Consider the following 21626-nt stretch of genomic DNA (forward strand, 5'->3'; position numbering starts at 1 on the left):
AGACTATATTTTTAAACTGTAGCCAGTATAATTGTTTTTAAAAATGTCATGTATCAGTCTTATTTGTTAACAAAATTACTATTTATCTAGCTACCATACTGCCTATCTCCTAACTATTATTACAAGGCAATTACTGAATGTTGTTGAACACTAACTCCTTCTGGTGAAAATGTACTTGCAATGAAACTTTGCTTGACCAATCAGATAAAAGCTGTAACAGATTAACACAAAATAAACATTATAGGAAGTTAATATTTAAAAGGCACACAAATGCTTCAAACACATACAGTTTCAAATCTTTATTGTTTTAAAATTCTACATGTCTTTTACAATTACAATAATTTGTTACTTAAATGACTCTTGTATGGGTTAATGTACAATGAGTTTTTTCCTGAAACTCAACCATGAAATACAATTTCATCAATATGATTTTTCTAAATAGATTAATACAAGATTTCTGGTTTGTTGGGAAGAACAAGTACTTCACTTTGAATAAACAGCACGTGAGTCTTCCCTTCAGAATCTGTGTGATCAATCCATCGAAAGTGCTTTTGAAGATTGCAGATCTAACTGTGACTGATTTCCAAAATCAGTCCATCAAATTACTTTTTTTAAACATTAAAGAGCATTTTCATGTAATGAAACAAGTTGCAGTAGTTATTTTTATTCATCTACTGAGGCAAACTCATGTTGAAGAAAAATTATATGATTATCTGCATGCAATGAACACTCCTCTTTAAATAGTTGATGAATTTTACACATATAAAGAATCTGTTAAAGAGTGCAAGTACTTTGATAATGATTTCACAAAAGGACATATGCTGGTAATAATGGTAACTAACATTTAACACCTAAATACAAGCTAATGTATATTTAACAGGCAATTAACATGGCTAACAAACCATGTTGCATGTGGTTGCCCTTTGAGAAAATGAACTCATTTGGTCCACACTCCTAAAGTTATCTGGGTAAAAAAATTGGAACAGGGTCAGAGATTCTGATGAAATTCTTGTTTCTAAAATGCGACCTGTTAAAAAGTAAAAGCAGTACATCAGTGAAGTATCTTGTCACATGACCTCAGTATAAAAACATGGCCTGGTATTCGGAGCGATGAACAAGCACTGAAGGACAAGTCAAAAAAGAATGGAGACAAAGTGAACTGAAATTCTGTTGTGTTATACTTTCTTGTTCCATGGTACTGCTTTCACTCTGTAGAATTTTGTACCCAAAGGAACTTTAAATCTGTTTTGTGCCTACAAAAAAAAAAAAAAGCATATTACAAATGTATTCAGAGAATTATACCTGTTTTGTTTTGTTTTAAATAAAGACTGACTCCCATCCCTCTGCATTTCCTAGACCCTGGCAAGGTTCCTCTTCATACTAAATTATTGCCTTATCTGGGTCTCCAAAGATACTTCGTCATTTTCCCTGATTGCTGTTAAATTCTGATGGTTTCGAGGTACCAAAATCTTACTAGGAACTGAACCAAAGTTTAGGAATTGTAGCCTACAGGTCATTGAAATATTATTACACAGGGTTGATGGAAATAGTCACTAGGATCCCAACAGAAAGTTTTATCACACAAGCAAGTTTTCCAGAGGCAAACCTATCCAAGCCACTTGCTCACTTACTCTTTTTTCTAGCTCCCCTTCTCTTACTATTCACTGACCCTGGACAACCTCTATACTGAAGTACTCTCCCATATTATGTGAAGAGTATACTTTATGTAATTGTTACAAACATTTAAACTGTTTTTCTTCCTTATTAATGTAATGAGATGTTTCTATTCCAATATTCTTACCTTTTTTGCCTGGCAATATTCTTTTTCCATAACTTTTCCTAGCACCCAAGGTCTCCTAGATGCACCTGAAGCTAAAGAGACAACGTGTTTACTATTTTGGATAGTCAACTACAGGCAACAGGACATTATATTAACTACAGTGAAATATTTGTTAACATTTTCCTTGAAAACATGAATTGTTCAAAAACCATTTTAAGTTAAAGCCACAAAAAATAAAGAAATTATGTCAAAATGGGGTTACTGGCATTTTCAAATAAAAACAATGTTTCAGTTCAAACTTTATTTGAAAAATAAAAATTAGCAAAGAGAAAAAGCAAATCAAAATTGAAATTAATTTAACGACTCGGAATTATTCTAGTCAACCTTGTTTGACCGTTTAGTCAGATTTAAGATGATAATTTCTTGAAGTATTTCAAAGGATTGAAAGTCTTCCATATAAAACTTTCAGCATTTATAAATTCCAGTAAGAGTAAGGACATGTATTTGTCTATTATTCCAAGAAATTACATCTGTTTTGTCAATTGATTATGGTATGAATAAAACATCAGAAACAGACTGAAGGAATGTGCTCTGCATAATCAGTGCTCTTCTAAACACATCTACGAAAAACTGGATCCAGCGACTAGAACGTAAGTTACTCAAGAACCAGTGTTTGAAGTTTTAATCTAGCTCTTCAAAATTAGTTTGGCTATTAGTAATAAAGCAGATTCCATTCTGCTCGAAGCTCCTACGTATCAGTAAGAAGTATTCATATCTGACCTGAATGCTGTACAACAATGTTATGATTTAAATACTAGATTATTTTTTTTGAATTTGCTTGGCTGGTGGACTTCATTAAATTCACAAAAATGAGAAAGATGCCATTCATTCCTGAAATTTGCAAATTAAAACTTCCATATTGAGACAATGTGTGACAAAATGAACCCTGCAGTCTTCAGCCAACTTCAGCATCATCCTAACGTTCTAAGTTTTCTTAATGGAGGCACACACTATGACAGCCTAAGTCCCTGACACATAATATTGTAGAGATCTATACAGATATATTAAAAATTTATACATGCTGGTACAAAAGGTCAGATTTACGTTGGTTTTGGCAGACTTTGAAAGAATTTGTAGTACCTAGGTCCACACCAATTCCGATCTGTCACAAATAATACTAAAGTAACCTTTATTTCATTTTCCCCACTTTTCTGATGCAGAAATAGAATCAAGACGCTATTTCTTGAAATACTGAGCAAGAAATAAACGTGTTCCAAAGGTAAGTCTTGATGGTTGTTTTATGTGCAGTTTTCTCAAACGTAGCACTACCTCTGGTTAGCAAGTAGTAAGGACAGAACAAAGTAAGTCCATTCAAAAAGTGTTCAGTGAATTGCATACTCAGAATAACATACAAACTGAAATAGTGGTTACCTTATGTACGTAAAACAACAGTAAGAAAAAATCAGTCGTATATCACAGTTACGTATGCAATACTAATGCCATTGTTGTACTGTATTATGTCTGTAAGATAGGGATTCTGCCCAGACATATAAGAGAAAACATACAGCACAGATTCTTCAGCAGTTTCTGAATTCAGTTAGAACTTGGTGGTCTTTTATTGTAACTGAAACCCATAATGAGGTCTGCTGCTTGAGTATAAATTAACAGCTTCTGACAAGCAACAGCAGATATACATTTTCACTTGTAAGTCAGAATTAATAAAGTTCCTTTTGATGCATACTTTTAAAATTTCTGGAACAAAGATCTGGAGCATGGTGAGATGGGGAGGTTTGTAAAACATACATTAGGTATGATAAATTAAAGACATTTACATTAATCTATTTAATTTAGCACAGTTCATTGTAATGCACTAAACATTGTTATTTTTCCTGATATCTGAAAGATTAATACTTCAATTTTTTAAGTTTACGTAGCTGCCAAAAATTACCAATGAATAACCTGAAGATTAAACAGGGGAAAAAAGCAAGTGTGTCACCAACCTGAACATAAACAAAATGTACAGAAACTAGCAGGACTCATTATTCTTCAGAGAGTGGTTTCACCATATAAATACAGTGGGAAAACTTTATCAGCAAAAAAAATTGCTTGCAAATTCCCCTATACTATAGCTTACATTTTATTATTATAGACCCATATTTAGGGCCATAAATACATGAACCTAAATTCAAGTCACTTCACAGAAGATGAGCTAGAGAGAGAACACATTTTATCCAAAGAATCTTTAAAGAGCATCATAAAGCCAGGTATTAAAAATAAGAACTGAGCATGCACAGTTTTGACAGAAACGTTACAATGAGTTTTGCATTTGCTATCCTCATCAAATAAAAAAGACACTGAGAACAAATTCCACATAATAATAGGCCTGAGACCTACACAATTATACGCTATTATTGCTGATACTGAATAGCATGTGACCTGATAGAACGTTTTCCCTAAATGATCAAAAGATCGGCGAAGCTGCCCTATGAGGAAAGGCAGTAGGCAGGTCTTTCGACCTTGGAGAACACAAGGCTTAGGCAAACTTCATCACAGTATTCCGGTACTTAACAGACAGCTGCAAAGAGGACAGAGGATCTCTTCACTAACAGCTACATGGAGAATGCAAGAGGCAATTGGGTCCAAGATGCACTGGGAGAGGTTTGTCTCCCAGAAAAACCCAGGTTGTCTAAGAAAAATGTTTTACAGTGAGAAGAATCAATCACTGGAGTCCCCAGAGATATGCTAGAATTCCCCATCACTACAGGTTTTCAAGATGCAACTGGACAGAGTGCTAGACAATCTCATCCAGGCTCCCTTTTCCTACAAAAGGTTGGACGCGATGCTCTTTTGAGGTCCCTTCTAACCTAGGCTGTTCTTTGATTCTGTGTTAATATACACTGGCTGTATATAAAATTGGCATTTATTACAGCTTGAAGATGCAGATATTCTTTCTATTTTTCAGAGATATCAACACCTGCATTAAATTTTGATTTAAAGTGTTCTGTGTTGAAAAACATTTAGTATCAAGTAGCAAAAGCTGCAGAGAAAGCTAATAGCTATTTACATTACACACTTGTATTTACCACATAAGTATTTATATCACTTACTAACTGTTAGAAATTTAAGCATTATTTGTAGGAAGACAAATATTGAAAATAATTTGACACTTACCACACTCACCTGGTTTGAGATCCAATGCAGCAAGAGATTCTGAGTGCAAGAAATACAAGGTTGGACTAACAGTAAATAATACGTAGTTGTCATGCCTTTCATCCAAGATTATTAGAACCAAATCGCCAACCTGAAAACTAGAGATATTAAGGAATTTAGCGACAGAAGCATGACAGTTTAAGACTACATAAGTTACAATAACTATTTTTCCATATACTGCACAGGCAGGATGAGACTTAAACTGCATAGCAACACAGAATTTTCTACTTATGTCAATTCATACACATTTTATATTTTCTGGAGTCAACAAAAAAATACCTTTAAAAAATATTTTTGAGTGTTTTTCTACATCCATCAGCTCATTTTTTTTTTCAAAAGAACTGACATTGTTGCTTTAAAATATAAATAGGAATACTTAAAATATTCTACTATGGTCTTTTTTTTTTTTAAACTGTTTTTTATTCACCCATACTTATGATGATCACTGTACCATAGTATTTACAAACAGCTTTTTGATGTTTTAAACTGTTGCTAATATGATCTCAAAAAATACAGCAAAGCATTTATGTAGATATCCTAAGATTTTAAGCACACGGGACAAAGAGATGAAATGTTCATCTGACTCTTATGAAAAGGTTAGAAACGAAGAAATACTGTGGTTACTTCACATAAAAAGTTTCAGAAGTCTGCTTCTTCCTGACAGCAGGTTACCACAAGCCATAAAGTTCTTCGGCCAAGTTTCAGCAACAGAAGTTAGAGAAATTCTGTCTCCAATTTGTTTCACGGTTCAAATGTGTTGGAAGTAATTTAATTACCCATGAATGAAATGAATTCTGAAATAGCTACAAATTAAGCATTAAACCATGAGAACACTAAGAATAAATGTTACTATAATACTGAATGTGGGGGATGAAGTGGCAAAGAAAGTGGGAAATACTTCTTTGTAAAAGGGTGGGGAGCAGAAAGATACTCAGGTATAAACAAGTCTGGAGAGAAATCTCTCTCATATGCTTTAATGCACACTTTCAGATAAAATAACACAGCTTTTCCCCCGTACTGATATGATGAGACAGACTATGACTCAAAGATATTTCTCTTGGATGAGTAAAATCTTCTTTCATAATATTTTTCTCCCCAGATAATACCATGAGAGCTGCCATAATATTCAGATGCTAAAATGAAAGGTTGATTCTGTACATACTGCCCTTGTTACAATAAACATGCTATTTGGTGTAATTCAGAAAACATTAAAAACATTAACGGAATGTTTTGTTTTTCCCCCCCAAAAAAGCATTTTTGATGTTCCTCAATCTCAAATTGAAATATTATTTGAAAACAACTGTCTGTAGCTTTCATATTTTGCAACAATTGACACACACACAACAACTTTACATGTTAAGAGTTCCAGAATACAAAAAAATATTTGAGTTAATTTCATTCTCTCAAGATAGGTCAAAATTTTAAGAAAGTAGAATTTCTACTGAAATACACTATACAGCACTATACAGATTCAGGGTGAATAGCATTCCTTTGACTTTTTCTTAGCATTATTTCAGAAAGATAATAGCTAAAGAAAAAGTAAATCTTTTCTAAAAGTTTTCTAAAATTTACTTTTCTAAAATTTACTTTAAAAATAAATGGACGCATTCTAGAAATCCCATGGAATATTAGCCTTATAAAGGAAAATTAAGAAATCAAGAAATCAGGGAAATCAAGAAATCAAAAATTCAATAATGAATTCAGAAAGGCCTTTCTTAAAAAGGAAAAAAAAAAGAAGTTTATAAAATTTGATTTATTCTGAACTGGCATGGTTCAATAACTGATGTGTGAGCTATAAAGATGATCTACACACCTTTTCATCACAGAGAAAAGACAGAAGAATTGTGACATTCTTTAACAACATTTATTAATGAAGGCAAGTCCATCTGACTAGGAAAATTAGGAAAATAAACATGTACTTACTCTCTAATTGCTATTTTTTCAGAATGTCTTGAGGATACCGAAGACATGCTCTGGGACATCTATAAAAAAATAAAATAGATATAAAGAGTTGGCAAGCTATGATGAAATGTAAATGGCAGATAACAATATGGTTGAAATAAATTGTTCGTTGCTGTTTTCAAACCTGCCTGCTCTTGTAGATCATTCACTCAAGAAAAGATTATCTTTCTGTCAGCTTGCTCTGTAGCAGCTTTAAAAAAAAAAAAAAAAAAAAAACCACACCACTAATTATGAAATAGCTGACGTCTCCCTTGTTAATAGCAATGAGAAGTGCTCCAGCCCGGGGCCTGCTCCTGAGGGGGCTCTCCACGGGCAACAGCCTCCTCCAGGCCACATCCACCCACTCCTTTTTTCCTCCTTTCCTAAATCTGCTCTCAGAGGCAAAAACATCGCTTATTGGCTCGGGTCTGGCCAGCTGCAGGTCCCTTTGGAGCAGGCTAAAACTGGCCCTTATCTAACATGGGGCAGCTGCTGGATCCTTCTCAGAGTGGCCACCCCTGAAGCTGCCCCACTAACAAAACCTTGCCATGTAAACCAAACACAAATTAAAATAAACAAATAGAAATAAAATAAATACAAGTTTTTCAACAGCTCTTATAAAGTAATGAATATCCTCTAACAACATTCCTGTCATTAAAAGATCCTTTTTAACTTGTATTGCTTAAAGAGGTAACCCTCAAACTTTACTGCAAAATCCAGCGACCTGAAAAAGATTATTTTATTATGCAGTACATCTTCTGGGTTCCTTATCTGAGGTAGCTGGGTATAAATTAATATTGATATGTTAACACTGATGTGTATTTTAGTTTTAGAAGAGTATTGGGAAGGGGGTGAGAAAAAGGAGGAGGAAGAGATGACAAAATATTTTATTTTTGAAACAGCTGACCTACATGTAAGGTATTGAGAAGGTATGTTCTTATGCCCATTTAGAAATTAACTTTGAATAGATTTAGATACCAATAAACTGCTAACAAGCTGTGTAGGAGAAATTATTAAATGCACTAACAGAAATGATTTTGTATTTATCTTGTACAACACCAAACTTCCTTCAACTTAATTTTACAAAAGATACAGAATTTAATTCAGGATACTACAGGGAAGTTTGGCAGACTGTCCAGCGTGTTTGTTATAAAGAAATGCCTTTTGTGCACTTTATAAGCATTCTGAATAAACAGGTAAAAGGAAATATGCTTTAAAAGGTGTTGCAATCTTTTATGATCTGCAATAGCAAGATTTTTAAGGACAGATTTTAATGGGGAATGGAAAGCTTTTGAAAAAAAGAGTCATTTAATACCTGAGTATGTAACAGGAGAACAGAAGTAAGTTCTAAACCAAATTTCAGTCCTATCCCAGGCAGAAAACTGACTGGTGTTATGTAACTGAAGCAATTTAAAGACTTCTTCTATGACATGTAACTTCATGCAACCACACAGATACCAGTTCTTATAAAATTCCTAGATATCTATCCATTCAAAGAAATAGCGATCTCCATCACCAGTCCAACCACTCAACTGCCAACAGAACTAACAATTTCCTGTATAAACATTATTTTGAATTCAGGTTAAGACCTACTAGCAATGCTACGCTCCAGCTAAATCAATCGAGAAGGATTCATAGCTCATGAATTAAAGGAACTCTGTCAGCATATTCTCTATCCTTCCTTAGGCATTGACTGATATTTCAGCATATAAGTTAAAAATTATGACAGTATTTTTAGTAGCCATGCAAAATTAAAGTTCCACACTTGATAAAAATACAAATGCAGGTGGAAGGGTCTCTGAGTATTCTGAATGCTTTATTAGGATAAGTAGACTTTTGGCTTATAACTTAAAAGCACTTTGTAACAGAAGTGTGACAGAGCCAACAGCACTGTTGTATTCTGATGTGCTGCATCCCTATTTTGAAAATTAAAAACAAAAAAACCCTCTAAAAATGCTAACATCAAAAAACAGTTTTCCAAAAACAATATCTAGGTTATTGCTAAATATGCTTGATGTGCAGGCATATATATAAACTTGTAAACTGGCTTTCAATCTACTGTTGCTGAAGAACCAAGCCTTGTTGACACTGAAATTTATTCCCTCCACACCAAGCCTGGAGAGTCTGTGCTCTTTGGGATGAAGTCTCTCCAATCATATTCATCCATTCTATGGGAAAACTGCTAAATTGAGGTAACTCAAAGGTTATCAGATCAGTGATTTGCCCCTTGCATTACAATTTAAAACACTTTTGTAGTTAATAAACCACATTTTCAGATTTAAAGAAATTTTAACAAATTTAAAATTTGTAATTTTTTTTTAAGGTACCTAAAAGATGTGCATTGCACAAATACTTACCAATCTTTGATTTAATCTCTTATTTTCCTCTTCTTTCAACTGCAAAGTCTGAAAGAAAATCTTATCTGATTAACTAATACAACTTGTACAGTATATACATCTTAAATAGTGTTGACACTACGAGTTCCAGAGTAGTTGCACAATAGAAATCTTTACTTGCTTCAGTTTTAAAACAGTATCAAAAGATATTTTGAATGAAGACTTGCACAAAGTTCAAAGGCAAGCAATTACTACTGCTAAACTATGCTTATCTCCACACTCATTCTTCTCCTCAACTTGAAAATATGCCATCAATAAAACAGAAAAAAATATATTACTATTTTGTGGCTGCTAGCTACTAACTACGACAAATCCTTTGCAAGCAGAATACAGAATAAAATGTGCAAGTAGTGCTAATCAGAAACATCCAGTCACTTGCATTATGTGGTTCAACATTCAAGTTCTCCTGCTGATCACAGAATTCAGTCTAAGTGATCCTAAAGAAATGAAGACTAAATATTGAAACTCAGGTTTCAACTTTGAAGAGGGAAAAAAAGGCAACTAGAGAGGAATTAAATATGACTGAATTGTTAAAAACGACCAGAACATGAAAGATTTCAATTTAACCACTGAGGATTGATTTAACTGTTTACCAATAAGTAAAAAGCTTATTTCATCAAACAGGTTCCACAATTCAATTATGCTGAAAGCTACACTCAAAATAAAAGGAGTAACAGAAGTAAAAATTAAATTAACATATATTATTTGTGAGAGGCAGGGCAGTGACTCTAGCTTTAAACTTACAATCCTAACCTGCACATTAAATAAGTACTTAATGTAGAAGCATTACAGTAAAGTCAGAAAATTGTAATATGAATATTCAAAACAGGCGTTATCTCAATTTTTACTGAAGTAATACTGTCAAGATTATAATGTATCCCAGGTAGAACTAAGATCACCTAAGTAGTAACAGTCTAAGAGTAGAAGTAATCCATTTCCAAAGGAAGAGCATAAAATCAATCTTGACTCCTGTCCAACTGTTGTGGATGCCTTGATTTAAACATTCAAACTTTTTTTTTCATGGTAAAAAATTCCCTAGGTCAATGAACTGTTACTCCAAAGAAGAAATACTACACCCAACTCATTTATCCCAAAAATCTATATAAACAGAGCAAAGTATAAATGAGCATTAAGCTAGGCTCAGTATAAATACACTGTATTAATACTTATTTTGAATGACTTCGGTTATACCAATCCGAAAATCATTCAAATAGAAAACATTCCTCAAAATAGTATTTATAAGCTTTGCTAATGCTATATTGCACCAGAGTACTAACAGACATTTATAGTAATTAGCTGTAATGCTTAATCTCACAGATAATCTACTCACTCTTTCTAACAACATGATCCTCTGTTTTTCTTCAGACATATGGACATTTTCACTACAAGAGAAAAAAATGGGTACATTAAAAGCAATTTTTTTTCCCCACACACTCAAAAGTGCTTTCCCCCCCCCTTCTCATTCACGCACAGATGAATGCTGTCATTCTGCTAGCATAAGGAGCTTACTTCAGAGTTTACAGAATACTTTGGTACTAGCATTCCTAGCACATAGGCAAGGTATATATTTAGGAAAGAAAGAATCAGGAAAGCAAAGAATCAGGAAAATAGCTGGGAAGCTGAGGGAGAAAAAACAAAACTACAGAACAGAAAGGCAATTTAAGAACCAGCATTGACATTTCTGGCAGAACCTTTGAAAAATTAAAAAAAAACCTTACCCCCTTCTATAATCCAGTGAATTTTCAGTCACTGACAAATGATAAGTTTGCGGTCATTTAAGAAGAATGGGGACATTTCTGCATATTTCACAAGATTCAGTCTAATTTCTACCACGGGCTAGTATCTCCACTTCCCACTCATACACGAACATCGTTATGCAATCTACAACAGTCACACACTCAACCAACCAGAAAGTTTTCTGTGTTTGATCTGAAGTCAGCCACTGTTCAAAAGATATGCCAACAAAATGTAAACTCTACTAGCTCATCCTAGGTCGCTATTACAATTGCTCTTCTTCCACTTGATTTATATTTCATACGCTTAGATGTAATTTTTCACCTTATAATTGCAAAACCCTTAAGGCTGTCTACTTCAAAGCCATCAAAACCATCCATTTCTGATGACTGTGATGCCACAATTGTATATATACATTTAAAAGAACATTCTTAGTAAGAATATCAAAGGTGGAGGGAGTGTTAAACATGCTCATTTGTACTTTAGAACACCCAACAGCACACACACAAAGAACGTGAGCATGCTTTGTGCAATTCTACTACCATGCCCGATACTTACTGCACAGCCATCATACTGGTTTCCATTGTGGAGTCCATTCTCCCTTCAGCTGCAATGTCAGAAGCTAATCTATCTGTGTCAGCAGGAATATCAGCTGCACATGCTCCACAAGCTTCTGTAGCTGCTGCTAAGTAGGTTGATGGAGAAAGATTACTACTTCTCAGCTTATTAACTTGTTCTTCAAGCTTTTTCTTTTCTTCAAGTAAACGAGCTCGATCTTCAGAAAGCGTTTCAATCAAATCTATGACGCAAATAAATAAAAATTCCTTTAATAATAGCAGAACAAAGGAGCAAAACCAACCTGACGCAAATGGAATTGTCCTATTAGAAAAGAAATACTTTCACAGTATGCTTACCCTTATCTTTTTCTTGCTGTTGTGTTAGCACTTTTAATTTGTCACTAAGGTCATTAATTATATTTTCTTTCTTCATTTTTTCTCTTGCCAAAACAGTGTTAAAGTTGGTCTGAAAACAAAAAGAAGTATTACTGAAATAGGAAACGTAAGAGACTAGTAGAGCAAGAGAAGAGAGAAATAAAAGCCCAAGCAAGAACTAAGCTGTTTGTTTTCATGCCACACTGAGGAAATTTTAGGTATTGGAATGGGTTGCCCAGGGAGGTGTTAGAGTTGCTGTCCATGGGGGTGTTCAAGAAAAGGTTGGACGTGGTGCTTAGGGACATGGTTTGGTGGGTGATAATGGTGGTAGGGGGATGGTTGGACCAGAGGTTGGTCTTAGAGGTCTTTTCCAACCTTGCTGATTCTATGATATGAATCCCTCTAACCATTACACCCTCATACTTCCTACTTTCAAAGCTGTGGTGAAGGGAGACAAAAAAACAACTACGAACTATCTATTAAGAGGGTATTTTAAATCACAATTTCACTTCTTTGGTGAATTATAGGAGCCAGTCATGACCTTGACTAGCTTTTGATTCTTTATTTCTGTTTTTTATATTTTTTTCTATGCCTATTCATCTCTGTCTTAAATCAGAAGTTATTTGTCTGGCCATACAACTTTTATAGTTGTATCTTTTTCCTGTTGAGTCTGTCTAACAAAACTCACGTAACACATCACAAGCATAAGCAAAAACTTAAGTAGCTTTGCTAAGGTGAAAATGACATCAAGTATGAGGTTAAATACCCAGAAAATTCAGCAATCGTTGGAGGCAGACATAAGTTTTCAGTACTGGCATATATGTTTATTTTTAATTAGGTTCTATATTTCATTGGAATTTGATGTTAACGCTTTCTCTACCATGCTTTGCTGCATGAATGAAGATTATTAGATAACAAGGAAAATGGTGCACTAAGGCAGATTCCAACACAAAAAGAGATCTTAAAATTATCAATCTGTAAGATATCCCTATTAGATTAACTATGTAAGGCTCACTTCAGTATTAATGTGTGCAGTCCAGAAATTTTAAAAATACTCATTTCTTTATAGCTGTCTGATTTTCTGCTCTCTGTACGAAGTGATTCAAAGTTCATTCACTATGCTAGTGGATTACTACACTGTCTCTCTGACCTTATTTGATCCTATTACAACTAAAGTAGAGGTGCTTAAAACAGAAAAACCTTTCTTAGTGTTTAAATGCTAAGCTGTAGATAATAGCTGTTACTAAGAGAGATTTAATTTCAGAACTGAGAGTATCTACAAAATTGGAGATTCGTGACATTTTAAAAAGAAATATAAACTAGTAAAGATATTGTAATAATTAAATCAGTGTAATGGGAGTTTGTATCAAGGTCAGGAATACATAGAGTTGTTTAATATAAGTTTAGAAAGAAGTAAAAGATCATATTTGCTTTGAACCTCAAAGGCCATCTGCCCAGGCTAACGACATATAAAAGCCATTAAGTAGCATTCCAAATCAATTAGTATTTCAAAGCTTTAATTATGTATTGCACAGAGTAACACTTAACTTAAACGGTACTTAAGTGACATCTTTCTGGAGTTCAGTATATCAACAGATAAAATTTACAGCACTAGCATAACAACACAAGCAAAAGTGAAGAAAGAACAGAAACTGAAACTGGATTGCACGTTCACAGATAGTTAAGCAATTAATAAATAAATCGTGGAGTGATGAATTTCATTAACACATTATACGACTCCACAGAACATAGCACAAATTCTGAGTGTGTTACACAGCAAAAAGAAGTCGTTATCTTCAGAACAGCAAAAGAACACATGCTCATAGGAGGAAAAGTAATAAAGAATCAACTTTACCTGCTGCTCTGCAGTTAGTGATGTTCTGATGTTCTGCATTTCTTCATTCTTTCTTCTCTCTTGTTCTTCAAGTTGCTCCAAGAATTTCATTTTTTCTTCCTGAAGCTTTTCTTGAAGTTCAGCAACCAAAGTTGATTCAGCAGATGATTCAGTGGGAGGACTTAAAAGAAAATGTTTAGGTTTTAAATTTATGTCATATAGAGAGTACCAGAATATATGAAAGAAGCAAACATACAGAAATCACGTCAGTTTTGAGACAGTTTTCTCTGAAATATTTAACGAATACTGTATTCCAATTAAGTCATTATTAATATTCAATTCTATTTTCAATCATGTATATCTCAGCACTCTTAAGCATTGTTTTCTAGTACGTTACAGTGACTTTTGAAATTTTCTTGAGAGAGGGACTTTTGTTTTTACTTTTTGGACACAAGGTATGGAAAGTGGTGAAACAAGAAACGACAGATCAATTCCACTGAGATTTTTAGTATGTCAAAATGCAATGCCTACAGTACCCTTATAAAAATACACAATTCAGCAATAATTCAGTGGAACGCAGATGTAAAAGACAACACTGGCTTGCAGAATCTGAAGAACAGCAGTAATTCAGTAATGATCATAAAGAAAAGAAAGCATTAGATGTCACTCAGGCAGGAAGGTTAATAACAACCTAACATGGCTCTTGAAACAGACAATGTAATACAGCTCAAATATTTTCCATCACCGAACCCAAAGCGTTAACCACAATTTCTGTGGTTTGGCTATACCACCACTGTGTATAGTACAGACAAACCCCTTTTGTTCAACAATTTTTGTGAAAACTTGTATTATGTTTCAATTGTTTCTCCACACTGGAGTTATTTTTTAAATAAATAACATTTCCCCAAACCTACCTACATACACGTGTTTTTTGTTTTTGTTTTTTTCCCCTCTCTCCAGTCTCAGCAGCCTGAAGGGACAGTCTCCTGACATTAGGTAGGCTGTGCTGAAATCAAAACACTGTGTGCTAACGTACCAAGCACAACTCTTAACCTGAAAATGCTTCAAGAATTCTTCACCACATCATCCAGCACAAACTCACCTGTATCTGCCACCAATTCTCCCTACTTAAGAGAGATAAGTAAAAGTTTGGCTGGGAAGTGTAATGAGTTATGCCTACATCTTACAATACAAAAAAAACCACACTACTCACGTTATTCCAGGTTGCCTGAGTGCCAAACTAAGGCACCAGCCTAAACCTAAGACTGACAGCTGCACCAAACCAAAGGAGGTGTCATCTGCCTCGCAGATGGACTGAATGAACTCTCAGCTCTTTGGAGGAAGAGCTCAAGTATGTCGTTACTCTAAGGATGCTTAATACCTATGGCATTAGTTACAACACCTACTTAACCTTTTTTATTTTTCTTCCAGATACCAAAGGCACCTTTCTTCAAGGATTCCTCTTGCAAATAAACACTGTACTACTCTAAGATGACAAAGGACATGTTTAGGAACACTGCCACTCCTCTAGACATAGGCATATACTGGAGATACAAACTATGGTGTAGTAGCTAAGCCTGTTAGAAGTTGTAAATACAAAGGCCCTGAAAGAACTGAGTGCACACAGTGGCAAAGCAACCTTTTGAGATTCCTTAAGTCAGAAGGAAAATGAGCAGGAAAACAAAGCAAATTTAGAGGCACCCAGGCAAGTCTTTTTTTATGCCACAGAGAAAGCTTCTTTTGTGCTGGATTAAATTTCAACTTATTTAAAAATAAATTAAAACTATCTGTGAGATACAACATGCATGCTTTATGGAAAAGCTTCACCACTGAGCTGGAAAATCCCAAGGCTGGAAGATACCAAATCCATAATTGAGTTTTAAAACCAGTCAGAAGCCCTACTATGCTTTTAACATTTTTTCAAAGTTATAAATCTTTTAGCAAAACAAATTGCTTAATGACAGTAATTACAAAAATTGCATTGTTCAATTAATCTCTGTTAATCAAAATTGGGCACAGTACATACTACATACAAAAGAAAAATTAAACAGTTACAAATGCTTTGCGCATCTATTCTCTCTCCTAATCATGACGACTTGAACTCCAGGCACTTTATAAACAAAATACATCAGTTTTCATGTGTTAGTAATACATGGACCACAAATATTCCTTTCTAGCTTCTAAATATTTTTGTTAGATTTCATGAAAGTTCAAAAAATGAAGCTCCTGGTACCAGTGCAATGCTCAGATCAAATTCAACAACAGAAGTCCCTCTCAGTGACTTCTGGAATGCTAGCATAACATTGATCTTGCAGAAAAAGGCACTTATTTGACAAGCACGTGCCAAATAAAGGTTGTTTTCCACTGTTACAAATTAATGACTAAAGAACAACTGAGACAGGATAAAAAGTCAACTCAAGTTACTGACATAGCTTGGGTTTTAGGAACTTGAAAACCAAACAGCTAGGCAGTGACTTTGAAATAGTAAGACATTCACATAACATATGTGCCCTCTGGAGACGAAACACGTTGTGTCTTTATTCCTAGAGAAAAAGCCTAGCAGCAGATTCAAGGCATAGAGCAACCGTATTTTAACATCACACTTTGAAAATTAAATTACTTGATAGAACTCATAACAAACTACTAGCATGTCTTCAGACTGAAGCAGATAATATTTCTTTGAAACATATTGCTCTCCATTTTATCCAGTTTGTATAGCAATGCACACAGCTGTGTTCAGTTCAAATTTAAATGTTGGTTTTTTTTTTTTTAAAGTCTGATGACATAGCTGTATCTTTTTCCTGTTGAGTCATATGCATCATATCATGTCTACATGCATTAATACAAACAAAAGGAAAAGAACACAGTGCTTGATTTATTCATTTTTTTTCCCTTCTAATTTCAGCACATTTCCTTAAATTTAGAGAATATTTAAAGACAGAAGTTTTAATTTAATTGCATCCCAATCACTGAATCTTAACTCAGGAAGCACACCTTCATTTTGACCTTCTTTTTTTTTTTGTACACAGACACACAAAAAGCAGACAGTGATAACACAATGACAGATATTATTAGCATATCAAAATCCTTAGGTAATGGGGATTAAGTGGATATTTCAAGTAAAGTGGATGTTTACATTTCTTTATACCACGGAAGTAAGCTGTGTACTGGATTCTCTGTATAAACTCTCCCCATTTTTATTTTTAAAAAACATTACATTGATATTTAAAAGGTGAATGCCAACTTAATAAGTTTGTGTTTGAATTCTGCACTGTTCTTTTTATGTACATTCTGCCCATTTTATCACTCTTCACATCTCACATACTTGATGTATAATACCCAGCTGAAGCTTTTTGTTCTTGGTACAATGATATAAATAAGAATTATCTTCGGAGCTCCAAAACTCTACAGGGAGATTAAAAACAAATTCTAGCATTTCAAATTAGAATATTGTATCTAAGCCATAGTTGCATAGAAAAAGTCTAGTATTTGCATTATATAATATACTCTGATGGGCATTATGAACTAGTAGGTAGATTAGAAATAGGAAGTCAGGAGAAGTAACTCTAGGTTTTTATGGCAAGGATTTTTTTCCCCAATTGGAAAAATACTGCAAAAATGAACAAGGAAAAACAATTATGCTAGGATGTCCTTTAAAATGACATTGCCCAATGTTTCATTATAAAGCTCAAATGGAAGTCCCTAGAAACAAGGCAGCTACAGTCCAGTTTTCAGTTGACCATGTATTGTCACACATTTCTTCATGGCAGCATTAGCACCACCATGAGCGTACAATTAACCAACATAAGAATGTTACTAGCCTAAAAGCCATCCACTTCAACCTTATACAGTGCTAGTGCAAGAGCAAAGGACAGGAGAGGAGAGGCTGAGACCACTGAATCATGAATTTCAAGCAACTGTGGAAGTGCTCCTTCAACAGAGCATTACAAGACTGAAATAAAAATCTTCACTGCTGTCTGAAAATCATTACCGTATAAAGTATATTACGGTCTTTTAGACTAAATGCAGACACAGGAACGTCATTACTTATAAAACAGAAATAACTTGAAACCTGAATAAAAAACAAATCAGACAAACACTACTACAAACATGTAGAAATTTTACCTACTGCATACTGCATCGTGAACAAACCAGATTAATTACTTTAGAATACTAAGACAACACAGCAACTTAATTCTTACAGTACCTCCGATTTACTTGCATCTCAAGTTGTTGTATTTTTTCCAAAAGCCCTTTTTCAGCAGCTTCTCTCTGTAATTCAAACTCTTTACAAGCAGTTTGCACTGCGTCCTCTTTTTCAGAATTGAGTTTCTGAATGAGCAACTGCCTGTCTTGCTCTTGGTTAGATACTAACAGTTCTTTCTCTTCCTTAAGCGTATGGATAATCGCTTCATATTTTTCCCGCTGCTCACAGAGTGCCATTTTTTCCGTTTTTTCCTTTTCTAAGGCATTCACTTCCAACTCTAACTTACTTTGTAGTTCTGTTATTTGCTCTGAAAGTCTTTTTTCTGCTTCACAAGTTTTTTGATGCAGAACTGTTACTTTGTTTAGTTCAGTTCTAAGCAAATTTGATTCTTCTTCATATCTGTCTACCAGCTCAGAAATGCACTGATCTTTCTCAATTGTCATTAGAGTTCTCAGTTCTGATAAGCCCACTTGATATTCATCACTGCTGTTTTGTATCTTACTGTTTAATTTATCAATCTCTTTTTTTAAGCTTTCAGTTTCCTTATCAATCTGAGATTTTAAGGTCTCTTGTTGCTGGTTCCTGCTTTCTTCCAAGAGAAGCTTCATTTCATCCGTTTCTGCTTCTTTCAGGGCAAGTTCAACTTCTAATTTGCACCTTATATCAGATAGATCTGAAACTTTGAGTTTTAACTCTTCTACCTGTTGTTGTTTCTCTTGTACAACTGCTGCATGAGATTCCTGCATTTGTTCAAGTCTCTGCTGGTTCTCTTTTTTTAATTTATCTAAACAGTCCTTGTGCTCAGCTAGCACTTTCTCAAATTCCTGTAAATGTCTAGCTTGTAGGTTGTTTTCCAGTTCTTTTAAATGGCTTTGTTCTAAACTCTGGAGTTCTGCCCTCAGGAGTTGTAGTCTTTCATCACTTTCGACATGAAATTTTTTCAAGTCTTCCAGAACAGTCTCACGTGACTGTCTCAGTTTCTTTATTTCACAATTTTGTGTCTCCATTTTGCATTCTAATTCATGTAATTTCTGATCTTTTTCATTCTGAAGGCAAACTACAGCTTCTTTTTCATTTTTCACCATTGCGAATTCATCATTTTTATTCTGAAGTACTTCCTCTAGGCCTAACAAGTCACCTTTTAACTTTGTAATCTTTTTTTGACTTTCTTCACTATCCTCCAGTAATTTATTAATTTTAGTTTCATATTCACTTTTCAAAGATTGCAGTTCTTTTTGATGTTTATCTTTTAGTGTTTTTTCAAGTGAAAGTTTTACCTTCTCAATAGTATTTAATATTTCTAATGAAGTGCATTTTAAAGAATTAGAAAAGTCACACTGTTCTCTTTGTACAAGTGTTCTAAAGTGGCAAAGATCTTCTTTTATACCTCTTAAATGTACCTTTGAATCTTGAGCAATAACCCTACACTTCTCCATGCAAACACTGAGCGATGCATTTTCTACTGAAACGTCCTTTACACAAGAATTTGTGTCTTGCATGCGTCTACTGTCTATTGCGTTGATAACTGAAGAATAAAGAGATTCCACCATCATTTCAGGACTTTGTGGATCACTTATTACATTAGGAGATACTGGATTTTCTTCTATTACAAATTCATTTACCGCTGACATAAAGTCAGATTCTGGACTTTCTGCTAATGAATCCAAGTCTAATGATCCTTGTTTAAGAGCTTGCTCCAGGTTCGGATGGGCAATAGTTTCAAAATCAAATGTGTGAGCATCAATGCTGTCTGGTGACAATTCCTCTAATGGAGCTGGGGGACACACAGGAGGACACAGGGGACCCTGAAGACTGAGTGATGGAGGAGTTTTTGAAGAGGTAGCAATTGTGGTTCCTGTTGTACTTTCCATCCTTGGTGTAGTAGCAGATTGTGGCGATGCTTGACTATTGGAGGCCTAGAATTTAAAGAACACAAAAAAGTATTTAAAGAGATTGGCAGAAGTGTTGACAAATATTTTAAATTGATCAATAATTTCCAGGAAAAACTACAATGAAGTCAGCTTTACCTGTAGCAATCCAAAATAACTAAGACTGCAGTTTAACTAAAAATTGTAGAAATTGCAAGTGGTACTTTGTTTTAATTATTTTCAAAATTGTTCAAACAAATATTAAATGTCCAGCTATATAAAAATCCTACAGAAATCACATACAATTGTCTTTGAAAAGTCTGGAACAACTTTGGATGAAAAAATGAAGCTACCAGTCAGAAATAGACACCCTTTGTTTTCCAACAATCTGCTGAATTTGTTTTGCATTAATAATTTTGTTAAGATATTTCTAATTTATTCTCGTTAATACTGTTAAAATTTTGTTTAATTCAGACACTTAATTAATATTAAATTAAAAAGATTTACAAAAAACTATAATGACAAAACTGTTGTCTTCTAATGTAAGTATCAAAAACACGCAAAGAGAATTGTCCTGCTTCAGAGATCAGTAAATGCAAGTGTAAAAGAATACTAATATAATAAAGCATACATTCTTATTAAAAGCAAAAATTCTTACTTTTCAGAAGTCAGGACATTGCAGTTGGTGTGGATTTATTTTCCCATGTTACTACCAACATCAATTTTTGTCTTTTTGCCTAGAGACACCAGATAGCACTAAATCTGATTCTGTAACTCCAAACAACTCAGTCTTCAACTGAAAGGCTATGGATTAGAATACCTCTCCACAATCACCCCTGAGTAACAGCAGCTTGTAACCCAGCACAAATATTATGCAAGCTTCTTCATCTTTATGGAGTTATTTCCAAAAAACTCTGATCACAGTGCTTTTGATATTTAAAAGGCTGAAGTTTACCTCTCATCAATTTTCCAATTAATGGAGATTAGACAACATGTTTAAATCTCATCACTATTACCTCTTGTTCAGTACTATGAGAATTATAAAGAAAGAGTTCAAATTCTGCAAACTCTACTGTGAAGTGTATGTTCATGCACAGTGTTTGAAAACAAATCTTAAGCAATTTCAAAGATATCTTACAGATGTTATACTAAATTTCAGAACTGTAAATGCTTGTCTATATATACTGCCACGGAAAATATACTTTAAGTGAATTCAGTTGAAGGACATCTTTCAGAATGATGCTCAGTTGCAGAAAGCTAACAACCTCCTCCAGCTAATGATCCTGTGCATGCCTCTTTTCCAAAATCTACATGCTGCCTCCATGCATTTACATAGTGACTAGTCTCCTCCAGTATATTAGTTTTTACTGAAGAAACTTCTGTTATCTAACTCAACTACTTAAATGACATGAGTTAGTAGAGCAGGGCAATAAATGGTCAGCAACAGAAACCAAAACCAGACAAAAGTGGCAGACACCAGACTGCTGTTGCATAAATACCTAATTTTTAATTTTCTCAATCTTTTTACAAATAGCTGCTATCCAAAAAGGTACCTTATCCTTCTCAGTATGAGGTAAACGTTTTCTTCATGGGAATGTAGCATGACTAATGTGAGTAAGAAATGAATGCTAAACTAAGATTCAGGAATAACCTATTTCCAGTTGTGACACTCACCTAAACAGGCAAGCTGCATATATATCTTACCTCCATTTGCCTTTTCATTT

At 34.2% G+C, this 21626-nt stretch overlaps 1 protein-coding gene across 3 annotated transcripts in view; it reads right to left on the reverse strand.

Annotated features, from left to right (window-relative positions):
• Window positions 1-284: 284 nt before the first annotated feature.
• The window catches only part of RB1CC1 (RB1 inducible coiled-coil 1), a 74401-nt gene continuing 53059 nt past the window's right edge, over window positions 285-21626 (reverse strand). For 2 of the 3 annotated variants that reach the window (XM_027452088.3, XM_038174421.2), the window contains 10 exons: window positions 18035-19950; window positions 13849-14008; window positions 11976-12084; window positions 11620-11860; window positions 10658-10709; window positions 9289-9336; window positions 6914-6972; window positions 4952-5088; window positions 1802-1872; window positions 285-1253 (listed from right to left, as the gene is read on the reverse strand). In XM_027452088.3, the coding sequence (XP_027307889.2) occupies window positions 1176-1253; window positions 1802-1872; window positions 4952-5088; window positions 6914-6972; window positions 9289-9336; window positions 10658-10709; window positions 11620-11860; window positions 11976-12084; window positions 13849-14008; window positions 18035-19950 (2871 nt within the window). In that variant the 3' untranslated portion in view covers window positions 285-1175. The remainder of the gene's footprint in view (window positions 1254-1801; window positions 1873-4951; window positions 5089-6913; window positions 6973-9288; window positions 9337-10657; window positions 10710-11619; window positions 11861-11975; window positions 12085-13848; window positions 14009-18034; window positions 19951-21626) is intronic. The other variant, XM_027452089.3, reaches the window with a different exon arrangement.

The sequence above is a fragment of the Anas platyrhynchos genome, chromosome 2 (assembly GCF_047663525.1).
Source record: "Anas platyrhynchos isolate ZD024472 breed Pekin duck chromosome 2, IASCAAS_PekinDuck_T2T, whole genome shotgun sequence".
Taxonomy (NCBI): Eukaryota; Metazoa; Chordata; class Aves; order Anseriformes; family Anatidae; genus Anas; species Anas platyrhynchos.